General features: G+C 38.9%; 1 protein-coding gene across 22 annotated transcripts in view; it reads left to right on the top strand.

Moving 5' to 3' along the window:
• dlg2 (discs, large homolog 2 (Drosophila)) overlaps window positions 1–18,644 on the top strand; it is a 297,266-nt gene that overhangs the window by 118,771 nt on the left and 159,851 nt on the right. For 18 of the 22 annotated variants that reach the window (XM_072659049.1, XM_072659053.1, XM_072659052.1 and 15 more), the window contains 3 exons: window positions 3,697–3,786; window positions 5,418–5,579; window positions 13,158–13,217. In XM_072659049.1, coding sequence (XP_072515150.1) covers window positions 3,697–3,786; window positions 5,418–5,579; window positions 13,158–13,217 — 312 coding nt within the window. The remainder of the gene's footprint in view (window positions 1–3,696; window positions 3,787–5,417; window positions 5,580–13,157; window positions 13,218–18,644) is intronic. The other 4 variants (XM_072659077.1, XM_072659057.1, XM_072659051.1 and 1 more) reach the window with 1 other exon arrangement.

Below are 18,644 nucleotides of genomic sequence, written 5' to 3'. Positions count from 1 at the left end.
TCATGTCCATATATAGCTCATGGCCGGGTATAGCTTAAGTCAAGGCTAAGCTAAACTAGGACTAATAGCTAAGTAAAGGCTAAATGTAAATGAGACACAGAAAACTGACAGGAAAAGCAAATGCCAGCAGAGCTAGAGCACACAGGAGGTGCAGTGCTATGTGGAGAATGACTGAAAACCCGGAGTGTGTTACATTCCTTATAATGAGGTGAGAACAAGCTACAGGTGTCAGTACTCTGGCGCTGCCGAGGGTGAGATGTTGAATGTCTTGCATCAGCATTCACTAAACAGCTTTTTAAAAAGAATTTTGCAGGCTAATTACTGAAGTGACACAATCTCCTTGAAGGAGAGCATAGTTTAAGCCTTGTTTGGCTTTAGCTTAAATTGCTAAATAAATGCAACACATTTTGAATATTGAACACTAATTTCAAGTGATGTCTTCAGCTGAAGCAGAACTGATGTGTTATCCAGCATATTATTGCTGTCAAACAATTATACTACATATTACATACTACATGTCCAAATGTTTGTGGAACAGATAGACATAAACCAGATGTGGGCTAGAGAGGTTTTGAGCTGTGGAGCAGTGGAACTGTGTTCTCTGGAATGATGGTGCTCCATCCAATACTTTTCAGATAAGTTTAGGAGTTGGGGATGAGGTGGGGGATGTTTATCCAACATCCTGACCTCACTGACACTCTCTTTGCTAAATGCAATCAAATCCTGACAACAGTACTTCATCATTTAGTAGAAAGCATCACCTAGTCAGTAGAGACAGTTACTACAACTTTATTTTTTTAATATCCTTGATTTCAAACCATGATTGAGCAGGTGTCCTAATGCCTTTGTCCATACACTCTAGCTTAATGCATATCCATGCATGTCAACTTTACAGGTGAAAACTTAACTTTCAATGGAAGTCAATGTAAAAAGATTTTTATTCCATGTTATTTCGGAGCATTTCTATCGGCCCATTTGACAAAATGTAAAGAACAACTACCAGATTCGGATTATGCCAAAAGTGAAAAACAGAGAGTTATGATATGCTGAATGAATAGTGGCAGTATGTAGACCTTAATGGTTGCAGGTAAACCTCTGCTGGAATGACGTGCTATCTAGATTTTATGTTGTAGTTTTTGTGTGGATGTACGAAGATGATGATGAGCAATAGGGCTTAAATGTCAAGTCATCTCTCAGTGACTCTCTCCCTTTCTTTCTTTCTCCTGTGTGGAGGTGTGCAGTAATTACCCAACATGGAGTGCTTATTGGATATTTTTGGCACTGTGGATAATACTAAACCTCTTAAGGATGTTGTGGCCCTGTGCAGGAGTTGTTGATCATTCACAGCACTGTGGAGCTAAACATGAAGGCCTTCTTTTCCTGCATGTTAACATGCACATCCATTACGTTATTCTTCTGTAAAGATTTGCACCAAGACGCAGAGAAGAGGTTCAAGCAAGGGTGTTCTCAGACACCTTCGTGACTGCTTGCACATATTCACAGATTCACAACAGTAGTATAATTAGACCTTAAGGGTTGGTACTGAAGCTCAGCTGAAACTACACCATGTTTAGCTCTAAGAAAGAAACCACACTTTTGCTCTGTGTCTCTTTTCTTCAAGCGTGTTTTTGCATCTGTTTGAGAGGCTCTCCTTAGGCTGCTGCTCAGGGATCCTGAAACTTGTGCCTAATAATAAACCAGGCATGCTGCCGGCAGGGCCACAGCCACTGACGTGCTGCTGCTGCCAGGGGTTAACACCCACACAAGTCAAAGCATGCAGAATCAGTGCTGTTCCTGCAAAACGTACAAAAGCGTACAAAAAGATGGACTTCCTGATGTTTTATTGTGACAGTGGGGTGTTTTTTTGATCTCCGCTTCATGAAATGCTCTAAAACACAGACCGAAATCATAGCTTAGATATTTTGTTGGCTTGATAAAGCTGTCATCATGGCCAATCCAAATTTCAGCAACACTTCTTCGCTTTGCCTTGGTGCCTAGCAGCTTTTGGCAACATTCAGTTTCTTGATCAGCTGAAATGTTTTGATGCTTCATGGAACCACTTTTGTCAATGAAAAATATTTATTTGTAGGTTGATTACACCTTCTATTATCTATAATTTGCATGTCAAATGGCATAAAAACTTCTTTTTTTTTTATAAAAAAGTTTTTTATAACCCAGTATAACAGTTTTTTTATATCCCAAATATTCTTAACCCAGACTGACTGACCTACCTGACCATTTAGCTCCCAGATCCTTTAAAACACCTCCTCCTGTTCAGTGCTGGTTTACAACTAAAGAAAGGAGCATGGTTCTTCGCTGGTAGAACGGAGCGTTTCCACAATTGTCTTGTTTCTAATCAGGCGTAATTCAGGAGTAAAGTTGTGATGGGACTTTATCTTCCCAATTGGATAAAATGGAATAGAATATCTTTGTCGTTGCACAGCTACAACCAAACTGGATGGTTTTGGTGGTGAGAACATGAACAGTAAGAAAATAGACAAACGTTTTTACAAGAGAGTGATTAAATCATCCTCTTCTGCCATATTAAGCTGCTGTTCTAAGTGCTGTAAGTTAGTTGCTGTGTCATGTTTATAACAAGGCTCCAAGCTAATAGCTAAGCTGAAGTTGTCCTCTTATCCGAATCGTAAAGAAAGCAGCAGTTACGTTCTGCAGGTGAAATGTACACAGTTGTAACTGCTGCACTATTTAAGGTGAACCGGGAAGTTTAAATCAGAAGCCAACTTCAGCCTTGTTTTGGCTGCTACCTGAAGGTTTTTTTTGTTCCTTGTTTGGGCAGCTGAGAGTCATGTCGTTTATTGGCACGTAGCAGATGGCAGATGATGCGCTGCTACAACAAAACTTTGGGCCGCACTTAGTACAATATAGGAATGATTGAGGAAGTGTTGCAGGTCATGTGCTTCTGATATACTGATATAAGAACACTGTGTTCTTAGTAGGAATGTAACGATACACAAGTCATGGTTTGGTACAACAGGAAAAAGAGTAACAAAACCCCCTGAATGCATGAGTCTATGTTTCTTTTCATTTATTTTGAACATACATAGCCCCTCTAGGTAGGTAGGTATTTGCTATAGCCTATAATACATTAAGCAGTAAAATGTGAACATTGAACACACACTTTTGCATTTGTCATATTTTTATGTAGGGCTGGAAATAGAAAATAAAGAAAATGCATTAGAAGGAGTGTTTTTGTTCCACTTAGGCTATGTGTAAACATGTAAAGCTTAAGCCTAATCATCTCAAAGAAAAGGCAGAACAGCAAAGAAGCAGATCTTCAAGCTCTTGGGTGTCATTTGCACTTGTTGTAATCAGACACCAAAAAAGCTTGAGCTAAGCTTAGCATACATTACGTGTGTCATATAGTCATATAAATAAAGCCTTAGATTGTGACGTTTGCACTTTTGTGTGTGTGTGTATGTGTGTGTGTGTGTGTGTGTGTCTGTGTGTGTGTGTCTGTGTGTGTGTGTGTGTGTATGTGTGTATACTTTGTGCATGTACGTTCATACTGTATGAACTCTGGCTGGTCACAAATCGAGGCTTCTTCCCATGTGGTTGTGTGATGCCTTAAGTCGGTTCAGGTTGGTCTTAATTAGTTTGTATGATATTTGAGTGACTGTGGTTCGACATTTACGATTGGACTCCTATGTGTGTGTGTGTGTGTATGTGTATTTACAGAACAGGCCGCCGGCGGTTCAGGGTAACCAACAGCAGACCCATTCTCCGGCCTGTATGAACCCCAACCCCGCCCTGATGAGCTCGCCCTGGGTGAGATAGAGCCGGCAGCCCCGTCAGTCCGGAAAACTCCCTCACTCCACCCATCCTTTACACTTAAGGGGCTTACGCCCTACTCATGCATACCGTACTGCTTTCTCCTTCATGCTGCTTCTGTTATGCTTTGGTATAGCACAAAAGAGAATGATGCATAGGCAGCTCCATGACACCTTCATGACATCTCTCAGACTCACGTGGACCCACGTGCAAGTGTTCTTGTCTCAAGCTGGGACTACGCTTAACAGAGACTACACTTGCTCTGCCCATCAATTTGTCATTGATGTCTTAAGACAACCTTGTGACTCGAACCAACTTAAAATTAGGTATTTAAACAGTGCCGGACAAAATGGCAGTATTTACTATCAGTATCGTTATCATGATTTAATCACAATATGTTATATTGCAGCACACTTATGTGTGAAATTCTAAATAACACTATTTTTTCTCATTTTTTATAGGATCTTCTTCAGTGTATCACCACTGTTTTTTTTAGTCCATTTGAACTTATCGTATGTTGGAGAAATACAACAGAAAATATATTTTATGCTTTTTTTTAATTCCATATCACCTATTCCTAGTTTTAAATCCTTTAACACAGACCCATTAGATAATGCAAATATATACACAATTGCACAAAAATATGCATACTTATTTCCAAAATTAAATTAAACATATTGTCTTCAAAATTAAGTGACAAAAGTAGCATAATTCATAAATTAAACTAAATAATATACAAAGTTGTTATTTTAAATGAATAGTTTGTATAATACCATCAGTGACTAGCATCTCCAAAAGAAGAAAATAAAAACCTCATGTCATTCTATTTTATACTTTTATTTTTTTCCATGCCATTTTGATGAATTTGTAATAATCCATTTAATCAATAATAGAGATTATAAAAAGGCCTAATAACGTTTTGTAATTATACTACAGCAATCATTTTATGAACACCAAGGGCTGTTTTCTTGGACATAGTCCAAGTCTTAGGCCTAGTCTTGATCTATATTGCAGAAATTGTTTTAGTCTATACAAAATATATGCTGGATAACTGCCTCCTATTATTTAGCTTAATATTTTGTTGAAATACAAAACAGCCTATTTTTTTCAATTGTTAAAGGTCAGAGTATTGAATGATTTGCCCAATTGCAGTACTGAAAATGTATTGAACGTCTAGCACTTTATTAATTATATTGCATTAACAGACATTAATACCACATTTCCAAATAAAACAAGGTTTACTTATGACAGCAACGATGTGCTTACTCACACAAGCATTTCTGCCTTGCTCGCGGTGCGGTCCTAGACGTTTCTCTCAACCATGGCTTACCGCCACTTGTATGTCTCGCCCGTCACATCCTCTTTGGTTTCAGAGCCATGTGTCCAGTGCAGAAGCTGTGTGTGAAACGCAAAGATGTCCAGACTGTTTCATCCATGCACATCCAAGCCCACGTGGTAGCTCACACATCATGGGAGTCACTTGGTGTGCTCAGCAGTTTTTAAATGTCTCTTTGCATCGTTCTGATTGGCTTGTCTGTTTTGTTTTTGTTTTTCCCTTCTTGTTTCCTCTCCCCAATCTCTCTCCTCCCCCCCACTTCTCCTCCTCCACTTCTTCCTCCTGGTCATAGTACCGCTATCAGGATGACGAGTCTCCACCTCCTGAGCACGGCTTCCCACGGCTGACGAATGAGGTGCGAGCACCCGAACTGGTGCATGTGTCGGAGAAGAACCTGTCAGAGATTGAGAATGTGCACGGCTACGTCTCCCATTCACACATCTCACCACTCAAGGTCAGTTTTTTATTACCGGCCACACCATGAGAGACTGCTGCCATGGTCTTTCTCTCTTTCTCTCCCTCTATCTTTCTCTCTCTCTCTTTCTCTTACTCCTTGGTCTTTGTCTCGACCCACACGTCTTGCCGCTTTCTTTCTCTTGCTTCTCTCCCACCTCTCTTCCATTCATTCTCTCCCACAACCACCCTCATACAAACATACAAACACAATTATGAGAGGCATCAGGTTGCAGTGGAAAGGGCTTCAGTTCCACATACAGCTTAAAGCTATTCACTATTTATCTGGGCAGTAAGCATTTTAAAAGTACTAAAACCCTGTTCACCAAATCAAAACTTAAAAAAAATGCTATGGTTTCGAAACCTCCCAACTTTTATATTCATCTTAAGATTTAAAATTTGAAATGGAACAAAATGAATGTATTTGTTGTACCTTAAAGTTAACCTTTAAAAGCTGCCTGTTATTGGTACTTTGATCAAACAAAGCAAAAACAAGCTGAATTGTGTTCTGAATATGTGCGCATTCACATACTTGAACCACTTACTTAGTTATATTATCATTATGTCAAAATCAGTAATAACTAATAGGTAATTATGGTGGATTATGTAAATGTAGCAATTAATTATAGTCCAATGATGATTAACATTATTTAAATAAATAAATAAATAAATAAAGGAAACTTTCACTACCACTGTAACTCTATGACCAGTGTAAACATGCTCCAAAACTCTAATAAAAGTAGAAATTATACATAAGACCTGACTATATACATTATATATGGCCATATTTGTAATAGATCTAGAAATAATCTATTAAATTCAGAGACATGAGATTCACAACAGTGACAAAATCTTGAATGCTGAATGGATGAGAAAGGGAATCAAGCTCATTCTAACCAATCATATTTTTATTCATTCAAAAGCTGTATAGTGGTTTTTTTTTAAAGTAAATCCAAATTCAGAAATTGCACTTACTCAATACTGTATTGTACGTTACACTTTTCATCACAGAGTTTCTGAGATTACCCACTCTTAAGGCTACTGGCAAAAAGTTTCTAGCAGCACTGAGTAGCGTATAGGACCAGGTATAGATCTTGTGCATAAGAAAGGGTCCAGTGGGAATGCCAATGATACGAATGAGTGAATATACTAGCCAGATTATTGGAATAGCTGAACCTTATTAGATACTAAGGATCAGATTTGAGATGGATTGCGTTTAACAGTAACAAAACCTTGTCATCTACTGTCAGATTTATAGTATCTGAACACTGCAGTGATGTTCACATCTTTAATAAAAACTGCTTTCAGTCATTGTGGACTTTGCATGTGTTCTTGCCTGACACATCTGGTGTCCATCTGTCTATTAAACAGGTGAATTATCAGCACTGCAGTGTGCCTGTCATGTAGTGTTAGGCATGTCAACTCCCTCCCCTGTGCTTTTAGAGGAACACCTGGTCTTGCAGATGCTTCTTGCATCGGCCTGCAGGTGGAGTACCGCAGCCGGATATGTCAGTTACATCACTGTTGCCATGCCGTCCTACTCAGCATGCCGGTGGGTTTTTAAATTTAGGCAGCTATGTGAATCTAAACGCAGTTCATTTGGATAGTCTGTGTGTGAACAGCTGGCAATGGAGATCGACCTCTTCAGTAAGTTTATCTTGTTGCAGTGCGTTATGCCAACACTAGATGGCGACCAGGCCACAGGCTGAGTTTGGCTGGTACTCATAATCTAAAGTGTTCATTAAACAGACTTTAAAATAGTTTATGCCTTAATATTACAAGGAGGATCGTGATATAAGTGTATAATTAGACCCGTCTCATGTCATTGAGGTCCAGTTCCAGTAGTGTAGATGCATAAAGATAGATATACTGTTCTACTATTATTGCTCTAGTCGATTTGAGTGTGAAAACATTCTTCGGACAGTGATTCATGTTTGAAATGTACAGTGCTTTTGGATAGTTGGTGCCTGAATGGCTGGTAGTAAAGAGCTATTTGCACTGTGCACTGAATTTAGGGCTATATAGAGTATTAATGCATTTAGCAGACCTAAGCTGCCTATGATAATGATGATAATACATTTATAACCCAATAACAGCTACAGAGTAGTGAAAAAGTATTGATGTTTTTCTCTGTTATTGCATATTTGTGACAGTGAATGCTTTTAGATCTTTAAACATAATGATATAATGGAACTTATTAGATGTGAATCATAGCACACTCAAGCCACATTTTTAAATCATTTCATTAATATAAATCCAACATGTGAATTCCCTATGTAAAAAAATGTACCCACTTAAAAATAACACCAATTACAAACCAACATTTTCTATGTTATGAACCCAATCTTTTTGGCAGAGCTGCTTTCTTTCTTTATTTTTTATTTATTTATTTATTTTCTTTTTTGTATATTCGGGGTTTAATGGGGCATTTACTTTAACTAAATCATTGATCACTAATGGGGTTTCCATTCTTTATGAATTTTGAAAATGCATATTAAAAAACTGAAATAAAAAGACAGAAATTCCTAAATATGACCAAACTTTTACTCTTATAATGTAGAGAAGTTGGTTTGGAGATAAAGAAATATAAAAACAATGACTTTGCGAGTGAAGACATAGTGGAGCATGTTAGGCATCAACAGTCATAACTGTTTGTTGTGGTGATGTTCCCACCCAGAGGGTTTTGTGGGCGGCGGTGAAGTGGAAGAGCACTTTCAGCCCTCATTAAATCTTCACCTCACTTTGGACTGGTCTGTCAACAGAACATGATCCCAAAAATTTTTTTGTTTTCTTTTCTTTTTCAAATGTGAAACAAGCAGTAATGTTTATTTTGGGTTGCAGTTTTTTTGTTTGCTCTGCTGCTCTCCCAAAAGCACACTTTTACTCAGTTCTTTTTTGTAGTCATGAACACTGACCTTAGACAAGGCTAGAAAGACCTGCAGTTCCTTGAATGTTCTTCTGGAACATTGGGAGCTTTCCTAGATGATTTGCTGCGGCACATTTGGAGACATTTTTCGCTCCTTGAAAGTGTCTTAGGCTTCTCTAGAGTTCAGTAATATTCCATGACATGGGGCCAAATTCACAAAAACTTACAAAGGAAACATTAAGAAGTAACAATGTTCTCAACCACAATTCTCCAAAAAAATTGTTACATTTTACAAGTCATTGTTTTTTTTAATCTTATGGTAAGTATGTTATGCTGTTTTCACTGTTTATCATAAGCAATGGGAAATAATAACAGTTTTAGTTTTACAGTATTCAGTTACATCATTGCAGTGGATAGAGAGCAAAATGTACAAAAGCTGAATCAAACTAAACATTCAAGTTTTTTCAGAAAACAAGAGCTAGATGCAAATTTTCCTCATGTTGAAACTAACAGTTCTTTAAGAACATTACCCATGTTTAATCTTATTAAATTAGACATTAAATTATCTAGTAGTTCAACTATTTAAACCAATCATTTTATAGAATGACCTTCTGAACGTCTAAGACAAGTGTGAAAAATATTTTTTGAGAATACCATTTGAAAAATGTCAATTTAACTTTTCTTTGAGAAGAATGTCTTTATAAAGACACTTTTGTAACATGGCTCATGGTTATGTAACTTTCTAGTCTTTCCAGACTGCTATGGGTTCAACAGAACTCATCTGTTCTGGATTTTCCTTTGATCATGGCCGTGTGTGCTTGTAAAATCCATCTGATACTAAAGTCCAATGTGAGGGGGTTTTATATTCAGAGGAATTGGCTGCATTAAAAGCAGTCTGTGTTCAATCAACTGGATCTCATGAATTTGTTGTCTGATTAACTATTAAAGCAGTTATTTGTTCATACAATTTTAATCCATATATAAATCAATTAATTATGTATTTTAAATTATTTAAGCATGATTTAAATGATTTTTAAGCATTCACTGTCCCAAATATACAGTGATAAAGACAATCATAAGGGGGCACATACTTTTCCACAGAACAACATGCAAAAGTTGATCAGGAGGTGCTTGGGGTTTCTTTAAGTAAATGAACGCCTGTAAGTGTTGACATTTAAAGGAAAGAAATTAAAGGTTAGGAATATGGTGTTCTCAGGCCCTATGAAGAAGAAAGCTCCTTGATTTTCCTGGAGTGAGAGTTTGTGAGTTCCAAGATTCACGGTGTACTTTGCACTCTCCGTAACTACTTTCCACAACTTTCCATGACTAATCAGCCAAGACTTCAGACTCTTAAAACCTCAACTCATTCAATCATCTTATGATGGGAGCAGCCGTTTTATTTTGCGATGTTGTTCCTGTGCTGACACAGTCTTATCTTAGAGATGAAATTCCATCTAATAAACTCTCATTCATCTGCACGTAGCGCTGGAAATCTCTTGAGCTTTTTTCAGAGCTCCCAGCAGAGCCCCGCGTTAAGCTTCTTTTAAGCTGCTTTTTTGCTGGATGACATACTTCCTTATCTAAAGCATTGCTTAAAACACATTAGTTAAACATTTCTCAGATTTTGGCGTTTTGGCATGCCTCTTAACTAATACGCCATACTAACATAAAAGACCCATTTTCTATTAAGGGTCTATAATAACTGTGTTGTTACACATAAATAGTACCGGTAACAACAGTGTTACCACTGGTAAACGATTCACAAATACATGTGGACTACAGTAGTACAGCTTGTGTTAATTCATGTTTCAGCTTAAGTTTGACTCTTGTAATTACACAAATGTATCTGAGTAGCTGTAACAGCATATGCTCTCTATTGTGGTTATAAATGTGTAATAAAGTGATGGTAATTAAATTGATTTGAACTGCAGCTCTTCCTGGAACAGCTGTTGAGATTGAGTTTACAAGAGTGAAAACTGAAATGAATACACAAACATTAATATAGGCTACGTTACTCTGATCCATCTGTAACAGTGAATACCTCATCAGTAGTTACATTGTTATTACATTTACGTACATAATGTGTTACTATTTAATATAAAGTCGGACCAGAAATTTTTGAATACAGAGGTAAATCAGTTGCTTGATCCATGATGTCATCTTTTCTAACCCAACACAGTCTACAGTTAGGTACAGTTTTGCCTTTTATTGCAACTACTCTATATGGACAAAAGTATTGAGACACCTGCTCATTCATTGGTGCTTCCGAAATCCGGGGTATAAAAGAAGACATTATCCTGCTTTTGTAAGTCTCTACTACTAATTGTCTCACTACCCCACCTCCAAATATGCCTGGCATTCGGCGTGGTGCCAATAGGTTCATGTTTATCTACCCCAACAAATCCTATTCTAAGGGTAGTGCCTCTCTACACGGATTAGACAAGCTGTTTGTGTGCATTTGCACATGTTTATCAGCAACAGGTGCAACTTAAAGTAGCTAAATACATTCATTAGAAGAAGTGTCCACAAATATTTGAACATACAGTTCATTAGCAATTGTTTTAATTAACAGATGCCATTTGTCAACATTACGCCCCATTATCCGTTGAAGAAGTTAATGAATTGAACTGTAGTCCGCACATTAGCCTATAGGGGCGGGACTTCAGTCAGTCACAAATTTTCAAACTAAATGGGAAGAAACTATTTGCAGCTGTCAGCTTACATACACAGTTGCACAATCTAGCTATAAAGACATTCATGGTGTTTTTTTTTTATTATCAGCTCAAAACTGAGGACACATGTGTCAGCTTACTGGACATTTTGGACCAGAAACCAGAGTTGGTTATTGTCTAACAAATGCACCTTTTCACATTATACTAGCCTGAATGGCTTTGTTTACACCACAACAATGTAATTATGGAGAAATCTTGAAAAATCTGTAGAATGTTCCTTTCATGGCCAACCCCACATGAGGTCCCATTATAGCCCGGCATAATCACCATGCAATTAAAATGTACCAGTACACTGTTAGCTGTTAGTCAGGGCTGCACAGTGTTTGGCACTACCAGCTCAACTCTGCCATTCAGTACGAGAAACACGTAGCAACTCTGTGGGCGTCTCCTGCTGAGTTGTGAGCCGTGTGAGATGGGTGCACCTGTGTTTTCACCCTCGCTATGTTGACAGATTTTAAAAAGCTTTTTTTGGACCATTTCAGAGTCTAATTTGTATTTGTGCCAACACCAGAAAAACAAGCACATGATTATAGATTAAAAATGTCCCCAAATTATGAGGAGGACTGAAGCTTCACAGGAGTAATTGGACCTCTACAGACCTCTGTGTTGAAGTGCAGATGGTTCTGTCCATGGTCTTTAGAATGCTACGTCTACATTAAATGAGTTTTGGCCCAGCTGAAGCCATGATTTGTAGTCGATCAGAGTTACATGCTAGTCCACAGATTTTTGAGCAGCTGGAATCGACTGTTAGCACAGAAAATCGAGCTGTGAAGGGCACAGACTGTTAGTGAGAGTTAGAGTCTAGTCAATGATTGTGTATACTGCTCAAAGTCTTAAGTCCATAGCCATAGATAACTCCCACTTCGTATATCTACAGCTAATTTAAGCATCAGCTACTTATGACTTCAGTGTACATTAGCTTGCTCTGATTTTATAGTTTTGGCTTTGATAGGAGGGAAAGAAAGATGCTAATTTCCTCCACTACGTCTCACCACCCAAAACTTTATCCAAGCACTCTTCTTTGCTGAACAGGAGTAAATGGAGCAAGCAGCAACAGCAGCACGCTTTTCTACCTCCATATTTGTGTTGTTTTTAGTGTCTATTAGTAACAGGGGAGCATTTTCTTGTGCAGGATTTTTCTCAAATTATTTGTAAAGTGTGAACTGTTTTTTATTTTATTAGGATTTCAAAAGCAACAATGTGTAGCATTTTTATCATAAAAAACAGCTAAAATAAATTTTAATAATTGTGAGGCTCCACTGACTGCAATAGGGAGAATAACATCTCTATAATTGCCACTATAAGCTGAAATGCTGCTAACCTTCCTATGTAACATTGGTGGAGCTCCACGAGACCCCTCACGAGAACTGCCTAACACTGCATAACCTCATATTTGTGTCATATTTGTGTAAAAACTTTTACTCTTCGGGCATCAGTCCACTTCTAATGCTGGTTCTGTATCTCTCAGCTTGTCAAAAGATGCACCTTTATAGCTGTCCATGAGGGGGCGCTCAAATTTACAGCAGTGGTGTAAAAGCGAATGACGCTTATGTAGAGGGAGCCCAGAAGCAAATAATTCTTCCAATTCTCCAATAATACTGCATTAAGACAACCTTTATGGCAACACTCAATACTGGTTATCTAACGGTGTCTCATCTAGTACTCTAGTGGTGCTTGTGAGTAGCTTAGGCCAGGTAGATCAAATGAGAGACAGATACACTCTCACTCACTTATCCATCTGAACCTCAAAACCTCTTTGTTTCTCTCTCTCCCTCTCTCTCTCTCTCTCTGTCTGTCTCTCTCTCTCTCTCTCTCTCTCTCTCTCTCTCTCTCTCTCTCTCTCTCCCTCTCTCTCTCTCCCCTTGCTGTGGCTCATGCCGTGTGCCTGCGTTCTCATCCCCTTCCACCCCCTCCCTTTCCTCTCCTCCCTGGCCGGGTCTAATTGCTAGTGATCCTTTTTTTGTTATTTTCTCACCTGCAGCCTGCGCTGGTTACCCGGTTTGATCTAACATACCCGGGGGTGACCGCCGCAAACTACCTGGCAAGTTCACCATATTATTTTGAATGTCTTTTTTTATTTTTGTGGATTTTTGTTGCTCATGTCTCTAGAGGAACATTTCATAATGTGTTCTTGTGGACGTTCTGGTGTCGTGGTCCCATCTGCATGGAATTCTTCAGAGGGTCTCTGATAGCAAGCTGCTGAGGGTCTCTGGAGACCCTTAATATCCCTTTGAAGAAGCTCATTTGTGTTTTGCAATCGTTTTTACTTTCAGACTTTGGTTCTGTGAAATCAGACCAACTCATACACAAATGTTCATTTGATAATTTCCAGATTTTTCTTTTGTGACTTTGTGATGTTGATGTGATGTTTGATCACTGAATTGGTGTGTTTGGTGTATTTTTGGCACATTTATGTCTGTATTGTGTCTTTTGCCTTCTTTGCTCCTGTGTGGCTTTGGATTTTTGCTTATGCTTTAAGGTTAATTGGTATGGTAATAGTTTAAATGGGACAGTAATTATTTTCTTCTAGTTGTATCAAATGCAGTTGTCAATACTGTATGTAGGGTATGTGCAATCAAGGAGAGGGATTGTCATCTTTCCCATAGAGCTTCCCTTTAGCACAGTGGCAGAACTGTGCAATACCTCAGTTTGATGTTCTCTTCTGTTCTGACTTCTCCTCTCAATAACTCTCCTCTTTTCTTCTATCTTAACCTAATGTATCTAATCCTATCCGATCCTGTCCACTACTGTCCTGTCCTGTTCTGTACTATCCTATTTTACCTTATTCTATTGCATCTTGGTTGTCCTGCCCTGTCCTCTCTTAGCCTATCCTATCATGTCCTATCCTATCCTGTCCCATCATATTGTAACCCACATGACCCAGTCCAATTCTGTCCTGTCCTGTCCTGTCCTGTGCTATCCTACCCTATTCTATCCTATTAAATCCTATTCTGTCTTGCGTTGTCCTGTCCTGTCTTGTCCTGTGCTGTCTTGTCCTGTCCTGTGCTATCCTACCCTATCCTATTCTGTCTTGTCTTGCCTTGTCCTGTCCTGTCCTGTACTGTACTGTCCTATACTGCCCTGCCTAGCCCATCCTGCCCCACTGCCCCACTGTAGATCTCTTGTCCTGTGCTATCCTGCCCTATCCTATCCTATCTTGTCTTGTCTTGTCCTGTTCACCCTATCCTGTTTCATCCAACATTATCCTGTCCTGTCTTGTACTACTCTGTTCTCTCCCTCCCTTCCACTGTGACTACTGCACCTTTGCCACACACATCTTCTGTCAGATACATTCAGCCCACAACTCTGTATTAATCCTATTGCTGTCAAATAGCTGATACAACATTTTATGAAATCCCCAAATGTAAGCCATTCTTGTATACCGCAGTCAGAGTTGGCAAGACCTCAGCTCATTCTAATGCCACACACCCAAACTCTTGATTAAATCTCTATCGACTTTTTCTGCCTGTAATTGCCAGGCTTGCCGCCTCCTCGCGGCTCAGAAAAAGGGAGAGAAAAAGGGAGAGAGGGCCTGTGTGAGCCCTTCTGCTGCTCCTTTATGCAGAGGCGGGGAGGTGAGTTAGCTGGAGCTCCATTATATTCTCCCTGAGTCATTGCTAGGCCAAGCAGCGCCATGAATCAGCAATACCCCCCGCACCCCACTCTGCTGCGTAGCCTTGGGACCCATGTGCTAAAAGACAGCTTCAACACAGTGCTGTTATTGTGCTCTCTCAAAAGCCACAGATGTGCTGAAGCAGTGGCTTACTCATAACAATATCGACCCACACAGTTTTCATCTGCCACCTTTTACTTCTGAATATGTAAACACAGTCACATTACTGCCAGCCCTTCATCAGCGAGGCGCTGTGAACTTTGAGGCTAATAATGTGTCTTAATGGCTAGGGAGCACAGCAGGAGAGGGAGAGTGATCTTTATCAGGTGAGTCAGAGTGATTGGAGGGCCCTCGTTCTTCTGCGTGTGTGTGGAGAAGGTTGGAAGTAGGGTTGTATTTGGGGTTAATGGTGATTGTTTCGTTATCTCTACACCCTGGTGAAATAATTGCAGCAGACTCACAGCCACGTTCGAGCGCAGTGTGCATCCAGCGATCCGCTGATTGTCTGGGTGATGAGAAGTGGGCTGGAATTAGAAATCAGGCCTCTGTAGAGAGGAGGGGAAGACACCGCTCAAAGAAGAGATATTAATGATGTTCTTGATTATCCGTAATGAAAATACCAATTAATTTTATCTCTAGATCGTTTTATTATTTACTTATCTCCTTCTTTTTAGGATGGCATCTTTATATGACAGAATTTACCCCCTATACATTTAGTTATCCAGTGCATGCATTTTCATCATAAATATCAGTGTCAAGTCATATCAAAGACCACATAAGAAAGTCTAGAAAACATCTGGTTTCAGACAGCATGCACCTTGGCCGTGTTTACTATTACCCTTACTAAGTACTAAGTATTTCTGATTTTAGGTGGTGTTATTGTAAAATCTTCATCAGTATTGCATAACCTTGGTATACTCTTCGATTCTCCTCTTTCTTTTGAACCCCTCATTAGGACAGTGGTTCAAACTACTTTTTCACCCTCGGTCGTCTTCTACCCAGGCTCACTGCAGAAGATGCTGAAACTCTGGCCCATGCTTTTATATCGTCCGATGTACACACCTAAAAATATAGGTGCTTTAATGGTTTTTTTGAGCTATGCTGTCAAAGAACCACTTTCATCATAAAGAACCATTTGTAAGTGTGAATAACTGTTACAGTTTTACATCAAATTAAGGTTCTTAATTTTTAAAAGTTCTCCACACTCACGCATCTCATTTACAAACTGGAGTTTGCTGCTATAGAAGAACTAATATTGGCTCCATAAAGAACCACTTCTGTTTGGAGCCAGTATTAGTTCTTCTATAGCAGGGGTGGGGAACTCCAGTGCTGGAGGGCCGGATTCCGTCTCAGTTACGTTGTTTTTCTGCTCAAGCACACCTGATTTAACTCACCTTTTAATTGGCAAGTTTAGTCCCTGTGTTAGAGCAGGACAATCGCCAAACTGTGCTGGACTCCAGCCCTCAGCTCCCCACCCCTATTCTTGCACCAGTGTATAGGGCAACTCTTTCTTCATCAATATTCCTACACCCTAATTCACTCCCAGAACACTGTACAGTGTCACACCCCCTACATAGCTAAACTCCTGCACCAATACCGTCCTGCCTGTATACGCTTGACTTTTCTCTGTCCCTAAATTCAGACTGGTCTCTGCAGGGGGCAGATCTTTCAGTTCCTTGGCCTCCAAACTGTGGAATTCATTACCACAGTCTTTCTGCCTCTGAGCAGAAAGCTTTGCCTTATTCTTCTTATTATTATTATGAGTATAATTCTTACTTGTTTACAGTCTAAAACTAGACATTTGATCAAACTGTTTGAAGCTTATGTAGCTTATTTAATTCTACTTTTCCCAATTGTGATACATCCAGACCCTTTTGTCCATTTCATAAATAACAGATTAAGGCGAGTATGTGATGTTTTTACATGAAATATGTGTATAATGTAATAAGTAATGTCTATCTTTAATGTCGTACAAAAACCTTGTCCAAAAACATCTCCAAAAAGACAACTTTACAGGAAAAACCTACTACACTTTCAATGATAGTCAATGTAAAAAGATTTTACTGCAGATAATTTTGGAGCATTTCAGATGGTCCTTTAATCCATTTATTTTATGTTACACAAAGTAAAGAACAACTTCCAGATTGGCATTATGTGAAAAACAATAAAAATGGAAATACAAGGTTTTTGTCCAACAAAACAAAAACTAAAGAAGCAATTATTTAATTAATTAATTCATTAATTAAATAATTTAATTATTTATAATGAAGTATATGCTGTTTCAGGGAGTGGGGAAGAGGTTTCTGTCTAGCTGAAGCAGAATGAGGCTTTATTATATTAAAGCATGTACTACCAGGTAGATTGTCCCATTAGCATACTAATTGTTTTTTGCTCTTCCCAGTTTTGGCAGTTAGAGTGAACCTGCTCAGTGTGGCCCTGCGGCCTGAGCTTAATGAACGCGCCCTGTAGGTCTCTAATAACACTGAGCTCATTACTCCTTTAAAAGACTCCCTCAAAGAGCTTTAGGAGTCATAGTGCGCAAGCTATGCACACACACATACAGCCATGTGACAGAAAGAGCAATCCTTGCATCAAAGTGAAGAGAGTAATGGAAGCCAAAAACAAGTAAAGCCTGTTTGTCCTAATGTATGTAATCCTTGGGATGTATGAATTTAATTGGATTGAATGTGAGTGTAGGCCTTAACATTAAGGAACACTGTATAAAACACTCAAATAGATCTACTGATAAATTGAACCCAAAGGCAGGGGCACAAAGATTATTATTCATAGTCTTTTTTGTTTGTTTGTTTGTTTGTTTAATCAGTCATTAGTACAAAAGGCATTTAATGACACTTAAAGGCAGTTAATCACACCACATAAAAACACAGTTCTGAATAAATGTATATTTCCGTTCTTTCTTGGACACAAATATGTACATAGCTTCACGACTCTGGGATGGAATTAAGTCTAACTGCCTGCTTGTCAATAGACTGGAGATAAGTTTGAATCCTGTTAACACTACAGCCCTCCATGATAAGGAGTCTAGGAGTAGGAAGGCCTCAACATGTGATGTGGTGGTGTGTGTGTGTGTGTGATTGTAACCTGCCAGTTGGAATTGACAGTAAACAAATTGGAGAGTGGGAACACAGACTTAAAACAGCACAACATTTAGACTCAGTTTCAGCTGCAGATCATTCACTAGTGAATTTGAGGCTCAACTCAATGTGTATTCTCTAAACTGAAAAGCAAGTAAAACTGAAAACTGTGTTAGGAGAACTTTTGACTGAATTAAGTTGAGTTAACTCAAAAAAAGTTTGCTCAATTTATTGGGCAGTTTTTCACAAATTTACAGAATTTCTGTTTACAGCTGATATAACTGCACAAGGCTGCATTTCCCAAAGATATATTTTACATCTCCTGCCTTTGATTTCTATGACGATGCTTTGGTAGGTGGCAAACACCAAATCTTGTCAATGCATGAAAAAAACGTTCTGTTGCAAACATTTGCATTTACATTTATGGCATTTAGCAGACGCTCTTTTCCAGAGTGACTTACAAAAGTGCTTTGTTATTCACCCAAGAAAAAACTTAGCTAGTTAGAATTGACTAATAGTTCAAAGATACCTTTAAGCTTTAGACATTACTAAGCACAAGTCAATAAGGTGACCATAGTACTCTAATCGTCCAAGTATTCCCTGAAGAGGTGGGTCTTCAGTCTGCGTTTGAAGACAGCGAGCGACTCGGCCGTTCTGACACCCAGGGGAAGCTCGTTCCACCACTTCGGTGCCAGGACAGAAAAGAGCCTGGACGCTTGTCTTCTGTGGATTTTGAGGGATGACGGGTCAAGCTGAGCCA

Source organism: Salminus brasiliensis, chromosome 16, assembly GCF_030463535.1.
Source record: "Salminus brasiliensis chromosome 16, fSalBra1.hap2, whole genome shotgun sequence".
Classification (NCBI taxonomy): domain Eukaryota; kingdom Metazoa; phylum Chordata; class Actinopteri; order Characiformes; family Bryconidae; genus Salminus; species Salminus brasiliensis.
This window is presented reverse-complemented; position numbering and strand designations above follow the sequence as displayed.